General features: G+C 38.2%; 1 protein-coding gene across 2 annotated transcripts in view; it reads left to right on the top strand.

The window, feature by feature from the left end:
• Nucleotides 1–12,212, top strand: part of Smg1 (SMG1 nonsense mediated mRNA decay associated PI3K related kinase) — a 101,585-nt gene that overhangs the window by 66,731 nt on the left and 22,642 nt on the right. For both annotated transcript variants that reach the window (XM_026402469.2, XM_077802566.1), the window contains 11 exons: nucleotides 19–173; nucleotides 1,812–2,034; nucleotides 5,150–5,396; nucleotides 5,624–5,853; nucleotides 7,022–7,270; nucleotides 8,055–8,193; nucleotides 8,281–8,390; nucleotides 8,541–8,759; nucleotides 9,340–9,530; nucleotides 10,328–10,500; nucleotides 10,646–10,925. In XM_026402469.2, coding sequence (XP_026258254.1) covers nucleotides 19–173; nucleotides 1,812–2,034; nucleotides 5,150–5,396; nucleotides 5,624–5,853; nucleotides 7,022–7,270; nucleotides 8,055–8,193; nucleotides 8,281–8,390; nucleotides 8,541–8,759; nucleotides 9,340–9,530; nucleotides 10,328–10,500; nucleotides 10,646–10,925 — 2,216 coding nt within the window. The remainder of the gene's footprint in view (nucleotides 1–18; nucleotides 174–1,811; nucleotides 2,035–5,149; nucleotides 5,397–5,623; nucleotides 5,854–7,021; nucleotides 7,271–8,054; nucleotides 8,194–8,280; nucleotides 8,391–8,540; nucleotides 8,760–9,339; nucleotides 9,531–10,327; nucleotides 10,501–10,645; nucleotides 10,926–12,212) is intronic.

Genomic DNA, 12,212 nt, shown 5'->3' with positions numbered 1-12,212 from the left:
TTGGATATGTGTATGCAGGTTCAGATGCTCGTGGCTGAGCTGCGCAGGGTCACTGTGCTCTGGGACGAGCTCTGGCTGGGAGTTTTGTTACAGCAGCACATGTATGTCTTGAGACGAATTCAGCAGCTGGAAGATGAAGTGAAGAGAGTCCAAAACAACAACACTTTACGCAAGTATGTTTTTATTCACTTTTGCTCACAAAAGAAACTACCTTTAGAAAACAGGGAAGAAAGAAAAAGCAGTAATCTGTATAGACTTCAAGGTTTGTCTGTATAGATTTCAAGGTTTGTATTAGAGTTCAGTCCTCCCCTCCTGCCTGCTTTTCTGTTTTTTTTATTTCTTCCTAGGCTCTGAAACACTACCGCTGTACTGTTTTTTTAAAAATGCTTCTATTTCATTTATTTGTTTTTATGTGGTGCTGCTGGTGATCAAACCCAGTTCCTCACACATGCTAGGCAAGTGCTCTGACATTGAGCTACAGCCCCAGTCCCAATTCCATTCCTTTTTATGACTGAAGAATATTCCTTGGTATAGGTGTACCACATGTTGTTTCCATTCATCTGTTAGTAGACAGTTGGATTGCTGCTTCTTTAGGGCTGTGTAAGTAATGCCACTTTGAACATTGGTGTACAAATATCTGATTGAGTCCTTGCTTTTTGAATTATTTTGTGTATGATGTAGTAGGTTTGCAATGGATCTTGTGACTTATCTGTGTTTTTTAACTTGTTTAGGATCTGAAAAGCTGAGGTCCACAGTGGCTGTATCATTTCATATTCCCACCAGCAGTGCATGAGTGTTCCTTTTTTTTTTTTAGTCTTTGCCAACACTTGTTAATTTTCTCTCTTTTCTATTTTTTGATAATAGCCAACATATTAGATATGAAGTGGTATCTTATTATGGTTTGAATTTGTATTCCCTGATGACAAATGATGTGAAGCATTTTTTCATTTGCTTATTGGACATTTGTTTATCTTCAGAAAAAAGTCAGTTCAAGTCCTTTGCCTATTTTTGAATTGGGCTGTATGTATTTGTTGTTGAGTTATAGGAGTTTTTTATACATTCTGGATATTGACTTCTTACTGGATACATAATTTGCAAATATTTTCTACCTTTCTGTGGGTTGTCATTTTGCTCTCTGAATAGTATCTTTCAATGAACGAAACTTCTAACATTTTACATTGATCTATCTTTCCATATCTGAGGAGTCATTGCCAAACTTACTGTCAAGAAGGCTTTTCTGTATGTGTTCATCTATGAATTTTATAGTCTTAGCTCTTAAGTTGAAGTCTTTGCTCCATTTTGAGTTAGTTTGTTTGTTTGTTTTTTTTTTGCATTGTGTATGATAAGGATACAACTGAAGTTTTTGTATGTGCGTATCCCATTTGCCCCACATTATTGAAAAGAAAAGCTTCCTGTTTTATGTGCTAAATTTTGTTTTATGTTATAAAATTACTTTGCCTATCTATCTATCTATTTATTTATTTATTGGAAAGGTGCGGGGAGGGCTCTGTATTTAACCCAGGACACTCTAATACTGAGCGACATCCCTAGTCCTTTACATTTGTTTATTTTGAGATAGGGCCTCACTAAATTGCTGAGGCTGGCCTCAAACCTTTAGTCTTCCTGCCTTAGCTTCCCTAAATTGCTGGGATTAAAAGGCATGCACCTGTTTATTTTGCCAGTGTTTTATTACTCTATTTAAATTCATTCTTTTATACTATTTACTCACAGTTTAAACATTTAAATTGTCCTGTGTTTTTATAAAACTTTTGAACATTGAAGCTTACGAAATACATTGTTTTCCTAATCAGAGAAGAGAAAATTGCCATCATGCGAGAGAAACACACGGCTTTAATGAAGCCCATTGTGTTTGCTCTGGAGCATGTGAGGAGCATCACAGCGGCCCCTGCAGAAACACCTCATGAAAAGTGGTTTCAGGATAACTACGGTGATGCGATTGAAAACGCCCTCGAAAAACTGAAGACCCCATCGAATCCTGCAAAGCCTGGAAGCAGCTGGATTCCATTTAAAGAGGTACAGAATATTCTCAAAGAATGCTACTGAACAGAAAATTCCATATGGGGTACAAAATTTAAATAAGTGGACTCTCCTTACTCAGAACACAAGAGAAGATTTTTTTAAGACCATGGAAGGCCACCTATGACCAGTTGCTTATAATACAGAAAAAAGGATATTGTTTATTTTGAGAATTTAAGGGCTGGCAGACAGAAGGGGTGGCAAAAGCCCCTACTCATTCATGTTTGGAGGGTTCACACCAGGGAAGAATATACAGTAAACAATTAGACAAGAAAAAGAAACTGAATCTTGTGCCTACATGTTTCTTGAGGGAGCATTTGGTGGTATTATTATTATTATTATTATTATTATTTTTAAGTATGGGGAATTGAACCCAGGGACCCTTTACCAACTGAGCTATACCCCCCAGCCCTTTTTATTATTTATTTTGAGGCAGGGTGTTGCTGAGTTACCCAGGATGGTTTACCAGTATAGGTTGAACATTCCTAATCCCAAATCTGGAATGCTTCAAAATCTAAAACTTCTTGAGTAGTACTCACATTTTTGGATTAGGCTTACATAAATAGGTAAAGTTAATGTAGATATTCCAAAATCTGAAAAACTCTACAACCTGAAACATTTTTGGTTGCAAGCATTTTAGATAAGGGATACATTATCTAATTATTGTGAAGTCAAGTCTGCACATGCGGTTGTGTCTTCTAACATTTGAGAATTCTTATGTTTATTTTGGTCCTGTTAATTCTGTATTCTTTTTGGTCTTCTGTTACAGCATTAGTGCCATTAGTTGAGGTAGTCTCTTTATAAGCTTGTAACTTTTTCTTGTGTTTCCTTATCCCTACCTTCTCTTTTATTGCTTTTTAACTGTTTTCTTTACTGAGTTTGGTAATGAGAAAAATATTAAAACGTACCAAAACAAATGTAAAAACTTTAGTAAATGCAAATTTCTAGATTTAGAGGAAATAGTTAGAAGCACAAAACAAAACTAGTGTGAAAGATGACATTTATTATGTGTGCCCTTGCCCAAACTCTGGTTTCCCATGCTCTTAAACCAGTTTCTTACTTCTTTGTCTACTGTGAAAGGAATGGGGATATAACTCAGGGGCATAATGCTTACCCAGTGTTTACAAAGCCCTGAGTTTAGTATTCAGCACTGCAGATATAAAGTTAGAGAGAGAGAGAGAGAGAGAGAGAGAGAGAGAATATCCATCTATCTAGAAGAGAAGATAGAAAGAATACTTTTTAAAGCCCCTGTGTGTTTGGGGGGGAGGGTGTTGTTTGAAATAAGCTCTTGAATAATTTTTATAATTATATACATTTTATACATTTTAAAGAATAATTTTTTAAAAATTTAATACCTGTGGTCACCTTCCCTTTTTTTAAACTATCATTCAGCTAAAAATACAAAATTTTAAATTAGCCAATGAAATAGAACTTTAAGGTCTTACTTGTTGTTTCCTAAATATCACCCTCTCTACAATAATTGTTCTCTAAATATTTAATCCTTACCTACTTTTTGGAAAATTGTTTTGCTTATAGCTTCGACTCTAAATGATCTATTCTTTAGTTCCTTCCTGTTGTTGAACTTCATTGTGTGTAAAAATGTCTGTTTTGTTTGTTAGTTTTTAACCATTATCAATTTACTATTGATTGTTTTGTGTTATAAACTCAGATCTTTTTTTCCTGATTCTTCCATGTTTTGTGTGTAATGGATAACAATGTGAAAATACAGTTGTTTATCCATTAATCTGTCAGTTAATACTTGAGGTGTTTCTTTTTTTTTCTTTTTATTAACCATTAAAACTTGCTGAAGACTGCTTTAAAATTCTTCACAGGAAAACAGACCCCATGGTTTCTTAATTCAGGTGCAGATTACTGAATTAGATATACATGGAGAAACAACTATACCTACAATCAGTTGTCCCCTCTGATTATTGGAAAGGAGTATGGTGTTTTACTCTGTACATCAAGCAATGGAGCTCTAAACTGTTAACTTCTTTGTTAAAAATTTTCTTGTGATGCACGCCTGTAATTCCACTGGCTTGGGAGGCTGAGGTAGGAGGATGACGAGTTTAAAGCCAGCATCAGCAAAAACGAAGCCCTAAGCAACTCAATGAGACCCTGTCTCTAAATAAAATACAAAATAAGGCTGGGGATGTGGCCCAGTTTTTGAGTGCCCGAGTTCAATCCCCGGTACCCACCCACCCAAAAATATTTTTTTAACCTCTGGGTCCAGTGTTGTACCCCTGTAATTTCAGCTACTCAGGAGGCAAAGGCAGGAGACTCGCAAGTTTGAGGCCAGCCTGGGCACCTTAGCAGCACTTTTGTTTCAAAATAATAAATAATAAGGCTGGGATGTAGCTCAGTGGTAGAGTGCTCCTGGGTTCAATCCGCAGTAACACCAAAAGGAGGAAAAAAAAGGTCTTCTTTTTGTGCACCTTTAAGTTTTGTTAATTCTTCTCTAGATAGAATCTCATTTTTTTTTCTCGTAATATAATGTCAGTTACTTTGCAAAAGACTTCCTTAAGGCTGTGTCTACCTGACAGCTAACCCTGTCTTTCTCTTTTGCCATTTTGTAAGGACAGACTTGATTGGTGTTGGCATTGTTCAGGCATAGTTCAACAGTGGGAAAATAGTTTTTGAAAAGCCCTGAATATGGTGACCACATCAGTACCTTTTCCTTCTGTCTCCAGTGACTTAACTACTAATTTGGACAGAGAAGAGGAGGTGGGGCCTTAACAAAGTAGGAATCCTATTCAGCCTGCCATTATTTCCCTCCCAGGGTGGTCCAAAGCCCTCATACCAAATTAAATGTAGAAACTAGAGCAGCAGGGCTGGGGATGTGGCTCAAGCGGTAGCGCGCACGCCTGGCATGCGTGCAGCCCGGGTTCGATCCTCAGCACCACATACAAACAAAGATGTTGTGTCCGCTGAAAACTTAAAAAAAAAAATATTAAAAGAAAAAAAAAGAAACTAGAGCAGCAGGTATTTGTGTGTGTGTGTGTGTGTGTGTGTGTGGTGGGAAGAAGGGTTAACTTTACTTTTATGCCAAGTTTAATGTGGAACAAAATTGTAATCATAATGTAGGATTGCTTTTCCCATTTTATGAATATAGATAATGCTGAGTTTGCAACAGAGAGCACAGAAACGGGCAAGTTATATCTTACGTCTTGAAGAAATCAGTCCATGGTTGGCTGCTATGACTAACACTGAAATTGCTCTTCCTGGGGAAGTCTCAGCCAGAGACACTGTCACAATCCACAGTGTGGGCGGAACCATCACAATCTTACCGACAAAAACTAAGCCCAAGAAACTTCTTTTTCTCGGATCAGATGGGAAGAGCTATCCTTACCTTTTCAAAGGTTTGTGTAGGAAGATTTCCATCCTCTTTATGTATGAACTTGTATGAGCAGAAAGAATTGAGATATAGTAATATAATGTTAATACTTAGTATTGACAACTTGCCACCGAATGGAATTCTCTAATGCTCTCAAGTGTGCCTCATGCTATTGCTAACTAATACAAAGAAAGTGGTATTCTTAGAACCCCATTTGGTCACCCGCCCTCCAACTTAAATTTGTTTTCATAGGGCTGGAGGACTTACATCTGGATGAGAGGATAATGCAATTCTTATCTATTGTGAATACCATGTTTGCTACAATTAATCGACAGGAAACGCCCCGTTTCCATGCACGACACTATTCTGTAACACCACTAGGAACGAGGTCAGGACTGATCCAGTGGGTGGATGGAGCCACACCCTTATTTGGTCTTTACAAACGATGGCAACAGCGGGAAGCTGCCTTGCAAGCACAAAAGGTTGAGTAAAATTAAAATGTGTGTTTTTTTTGAATGTTCATAAACAAGTGGACAAATCAGCTTATTCTCTGGTTGTGTAAAATATTTGCAGACTTACATTTGAACAGTTTTGCAAGACTTGAAGTCCTTAGGAAAGTGTTTTTGAGGTACATAAAACTAAAAGTTCTAAGAAGCAGATACTAATATGAATTTTATGTAATCTCAACCTTAAGATCTCAAATCTAGCTAAATAAAAATGCTTCTAAATTAGTGGGAGATATAGAAAGGAGTCATATTTTCTTTTCTACATTTTTAAATTTTTTAATGCTAAGGATCAAATCCAGAACCGCTTGCACACTAAGCATGTGCTATACTACTGGACTATGCACCTCGCCCCAAGAGTCAAGTTTTAAGAGTAGGCGTAGGAGCCTGCAGAACAATTATTGAATGGTAAATTAAAGGTAGGAGTTAGAGCCAATGTGTGAATGCAGCAGTAGACAGTGCGCTTAGCATGCACAAGTCCCTGGGTTCTGTACCCAGCACCGGAAGGAAAAGGAGCAGTGGGGGGAGCAAAAAGATAGGAACTAGAGAAGGCTGACTAAATTTTCATGCAGCATGCTCCTCACTATCTGTTGTGGATTTCATATTGATGGTTAAGTCATCAGTGAAGAGCGAAATATAACAAATGAATGTAAATTATAATTTAAAAAATGAATTATGTGGTACAAAGAAGAATATAATGATGGATGGGTTGGCACATGCCCCTAATCCCAGCCACTCATAGGCTTAAGGCAGAAGGATCACAAATTCAAGGCCAGCCTGGGCAACTTAGCAAGACCCTATCTAAAAATAGAATTACAAAAATAGGGATGGGACTATAGCTCAGAGATAGAATGATCCTGATTTCCATCTTGATTACCCAAAATAAAATAACCTGGGCATTGGGTTTCGAATCAAGAAAATGTAACAGGCAAACTTTTTCAATAAAGAAGGAATGTCTAAATAGAAGAAAGGTGGAAATTGTAACAAAGATACATAGTCCAGAAGAATTGACTGTTTATACATGAAATTAAGCTAAGCAGATAATGTTACTGATAAATCAGTTTTAAAATACTAGTTTATATTCAAAGTAATTTTTATCCTTATTTTGATCTTTCTTTTTTTTTTTTTTTTAAATATTTTTTTGAAGGCCCAAGATTCCTACCAGACTCCTCAGAATCCTGGAATTGTACCCCGTCCTAGTGAGCTTTATTATAGTAAAATTGGCCCTGCTTTGAAAACAGTTGGACTCAGTCTGGATGTATCCCGTCGGGACTGGCCCCTCCATGTGATGAAGGCAGTGCTAGAGGAGTTAATGGAGGCCACACCCCCAAATCTCCTGGCCAAAGAGCTGTGGTCGTCCTGCACAACGCCTGATGAGTGGTGGAGAGTCACACAGGTAAGGAAAATGATCTGTTCATTCTTCTTATTTTTTATAATTGTAAATGGACAGAATGTCTTGATTTATTTTTATGTAATGCTAAGGATTGAAACCAGTACCTCTCAATGGTAGGCAAGCACTCTGCCATGACCTACAGCACCATCCCTGATCTAAGTTATTTCTTTGGCCATCTCCTTCTCACCTGTCTTTCTTACTCATTTTCCTTCTCTTCCTTCCTGTGGCTCTTCAAGCTTGGTAGTCTGAGACCTGCATTTGAATCTCATGTATAGTTATAAAGGTGCAGCCATGACTGTGTCTAAGGACAGGATGGGAAGGCGGTAAGGATGAGATGGAAAAAAGAATAAAAAATTTAGAAAGGGAAGAACTAGGCGAAGGAAAGTTTGTTTTGAAATCCAACATTCTTAGGGCTGGGGATGTGGCTCAAGCGGTAGCGTGTTTGCCTGGCATTCGTGCATCCTGGGTTCAATCCTCAGCACCACATACAAAACAAAGATGTTGTGTCCACCGATAACTCAAAAATAAATATTAAAAAAAAAAAGAAAAAAGAAATCCAGCATTCTGATAATGGTCGACTAGTCCCAACCAGGGACATAGTATTGAATGTGGTTGCACAGTACAGAGCCTGCCTGACCACATGCAGCAAACCCCAGGAGGACTTGTTGTTTGTTTATTTTAAAATAAGGAAGTAGGGTTGTGAAGTTTTGTGAATGTTAGAGCATCAAGTTCATGTTGGGAAAATTTGCTCATAATCCTTAACTTGCTCCCCTCATCTCCTCTCTAGTCTTATGCAAGGTCTACTGCAGTCATGTCCATGGTTGGATACATAATTGGCCTTGGAGACAGACATCTGGATAATGTTCTCATAGATATGACGACTGGAGAAGTGGTGCACATAGACTACAATGTTTGCTTTGAAAAAGGTAAAATAAATATGGACTTTTGCATTTGTATGAGGGTCAAATATTTTTTGGTGAAAGGGCAAAAATATAACGATTTGTCTTTTCAAGGTAAAAGCCTTAGAGTTCCTGAGAAAGTACCTTTTCGAATGACACAAAACATTGAAACAGCATTGGGTGTAACTGGAGTAGAAGGTGTTTTTAGGCTTTCCTGTGAGCAGGTATGCTGTTTTCTACCTCTAGTGTAATGTTAAATGAATAAAAACCCGTGGAATGAATATATATATATATATATATATACACACGTATATGCTGTATATATATATGAGGAGACTTGTGGCAAGACTTATTCAGAACTCTCCTGAACACAGGTGCTCCACATCATGCGGCGTGGCAGGGAGACGCTGCTAACATTACTGGAGGCTTTTGTGTATGACCCCCTGGTGGACTGGACTGCTGGGGGCGAGGCTGGGTTTGCTGGCGCTGTCTATGGTGGAGGGGGACAGCAGGCTGAGAGCAAGCAGAGCAAGCGAGAGATGGAACGAGAGATCACCCGCAGCCTCTTTTCTTCCAGGGTAGCTGAAATTAAGGTAAAGCCCAGTGATGTCATAGTCATCCTCATTTTTTGTTAATAGAGTATATATGTCCATAAAAAAGTTGAGTAAATCAGTTTTTCCTTAAAAAAAAAAAAAGAACTTTTTTTGGGGCAAGATTGTGATATATAATGTTGAAATGGAAGTTACATATGGGAATTTGGTGTTAATTTTTAATTAGGCAGTGCTCCCACACAAAGACATAGTTACCTCCTAGGATGTAGGTTAGTGATTTGAAAAAAATTTTACTTTTAAAATATATTGAAATGTGTTTTAGCACTGACAGTACTAAATGTTTTTTAATTGCACAGTCTTCCCTCCCCATCTGTAGCCAGTGATGCTGATCCTGTTCTGGGTGGTGTAGTTATGGGATTGAGTTTGTCAGTTTATGTCTCTGCATACGTCAGTGCAAATATTATCTTTGTAAAATGGGAGTGACACCATCCTTTTCTGGCTTTGATGGGCTTTAGGTAGGATAATATGTTCAAAATGTCCTTCAATGATTCTTCTGATACATGTCATCATGTCACACAGGTGACCCTGTAAGCATCTTCCTAATCAGAATACCTTTTTACAGGTGAACTGGTTTAAGAATAGGGATGAGATGCTGGTTGTGCTTCCCAAACTTGATAGCAGCTTAGACGAATACCTAAGTTTGCAAGAGCAGCTGACAGATGTGGAAAAACTGCAAGGCAAACTGCTGGAGGAAATAGAGTTTCTAGAAGGAGCTGAAGGAGTAGATCATCCTTCTCACACACTCCAACACAGGTTTGAAACAGCATTGAATTCTTCTCAGTACATGTCATTAAGGAGAATTTTCATTTTGTGTAAACCTTGTCAGTTTGAATTAGAATTAAGTAGCAGCTTACTGCCAGGTGTGGTGACACATGTTTGTAATCCCAGCAGTTTAGGAGACTGAGGCTGGAGGATCTTAAGGTTGAGGCCATCTCAGCAACTTAGTAAGATCTGGTTTCAAAAAAGGGCTGAGGATAGAGCTCAATGGTAAAGCATCCTTGAGTTCAGCCTCCAGTACCAAAAAATAGCAGCAGAAGCAATAATTTTCTGCTCTCTTGTATTTAAATGTGTGGCCAGTTATGGAAGATAGGTGGGCATAGTGGTAAGAATACTTGGATTTAGAAACTCTGGGATTTAGTTTCTCTCAGTGATTGTATCTTGAGTCCTGTTCATTTGTACAGTGGCAGTTATTTCATCTACTTTGCTGAGTTTTTAAAAAACCATTTAATTGAATAGAGTGATCTAAACAAATGAACTTTACATAGCAGGTGCTCAGGAAAAGGTGGTTGAATATGCAAGTACCAAGCATTGCTTGAGACTCCCAGACTTACCGAGTTTAACCTTAAAGGAACTCAAAACCTGGGAGTTGTGATAGTTGAGGGAATTACCGGGTCACGAATGAGAGCGCAGGAGTAAGGTATATTTATCCAGGGCCCTTAAGTTTGCAAAGGAGCTAATCAGGCAGTCCAAGTCTGAGCAAAGTCCAAGTTATTAAAGTAGGTAGAAGAGCAGCAAGTGATCTTTGGATTTATTTGTTTCCCTTTGATTAGGTATTCTGAACACACTCAACTACAGACTCAGCAAAGAGCTGTTCAAGAAGCAATCCAGGTGAAGCTGAATGAATTTGAACAGTGGATAACACATTATCAGGCTGCATTCAATAATTTAGAAGCAACACAGCTTGCAAGTTTGCTTCAGGAGATAAGCACACAAATGGACCTTGGTATGGGTTGACTTATTTTAGATAAGAGTATGAGCATGCAAGTCCTGTAGTTCTGTGTTTGTGTGTGGGGTCTGGTTTATTCTCCCTTTCAATGACTGATGACTGAAATGGCTTTACTGTGATTAATATTATCTTTTAACAAAAGGTCCCCCAAGTTATGTGCCAGCAACCGCCTTTCTGCAGAATGCGGGCCAGGCCCACTTGATTAGCCAGTGTGAGCAGCTGGAAGGGGAAGTTGGTGCTCTTCTGCAGCAGAGGCGCTCTGTGCTCCGCGGCTGTCTGGAACAGCTGCATCACTATGCAACTGTCGCTCTGCAGTATCCAAAAGCCATATTTCAGAAACATCGAATTGAACAGTGGAAAACTTGGATGGAAGAACTCATCTGTAACACCACAGTAGAGCGCTGTCAAGAACTCTATAGGAAGTATGTTTAAAGTATTTGATTTCATTCATTTCTCATTGGGGGTTCCATTGAGGGTACAAGCAAGTTGTGTTTGATATTTAAATTGCATTTGTGTTTTATTGTTCTGAAAGAAATGGTTAATAGATGGAATTTTTTTCTTTTTATTTTTTTGTTATTGCATTTTAATTATAATAGTGGGGTTGATTGTGACATTCATACATACATAAAACATAATTTGCTGCATTTAATTCCCCATTACTTCTCCCTTCCCTCCCCTTCCCCCCACTTCCTTTACTGGCCTTTCATGTTTATATTTGTTTTTTTTTAATTGATGCATTATACATAAAATGAGCTTTATTGTGATATATTTTTACATGTACTTAGAATAATTTGATTAGTTTCATTTTGAAGTTCCTCCCCTTTCCTTTCTCTCCTCCCTCCCACCTCTTCATGTTGATCCCTTCTACTCTATTGTTCTGCCTTCTATTTTTATGAGAAACCCTGTTTTTTAATTCCTATTTCCTCTCTAGCTTCTACATAGGAGAGTAAACACTGGACCCTAGACTTTCCAGGGTCTGAGTTATTTCACTTAACATGATGCTCTCCAGTTCCATTCAATTACCAGCAGATAACATAATTTCATTATTCTGAATAACTGAGTATTTATACCACTAATTATTTATCCATTCATCTATTGCCGGATTTGTAGGCTTATTCTAGAACTTAGCTGGAATGTTAATTGCACTTTGATGTGCTTTATGACTGTACTATATTGATTTCAGTTCTTTTTGGATAAGTACCAAGGAGTAGAATATCTGGGTCATTGGGTGATTCCTTTCCTAATTTTTTTTTTAGGCATTGCCATGCTTCTTTCTGTAGTGGTTATAAAAAACCACAGGTTACTTCACTAACTTGCATTTCATCCCTGAGCAGGGCCATGCTAATATTTTATTTCTCTAAAGTGAGCACAGTGGAAGGAATTTGAATGGAGTTACTTTTAAGATTTTTTTTTTTTGGCATGGGGGTGAGGTGGGCAGGGGGTACTGGGGATTGAGCTCAGGGGCACTCAACCACTGAGTCACATCCCAGCCCTATTTAGTATTTTATTTAGAGATAGGGTCTCACCGAGTTGGTTAGCACCTTGCTGTTGCTGAGGCTGGCTTTGAACTCGCAATCCTCCTGCCTTAGCCTCCCGAGTTGCTAGGATTACAGGCATGCACCACTGCACCCAGCAAAAAGATTCATGCTCATGGTTTCCCCACATAAGTGTTTTTCCTTATCAATTAAAATATATTCTAGTTTAAGTGT

Source organism: Urocitellus parryii, chromosome 9, assembly GCF_045843805.1.
Source record: "Urocitellus parryii isolate mUroPar1 chromosome 9, mUroPar1.hap1, whole genome shotgun sequence".
Lineage (NCBI taxonomy): Eukaryota > Metazoa > Chordata > Mammalia > Rodentia > Sciuridae > Urocitellus > Urocitellus parryii.
This window is presented reverse-complemented; position numbering and strand designations above follow the sequence as displayed.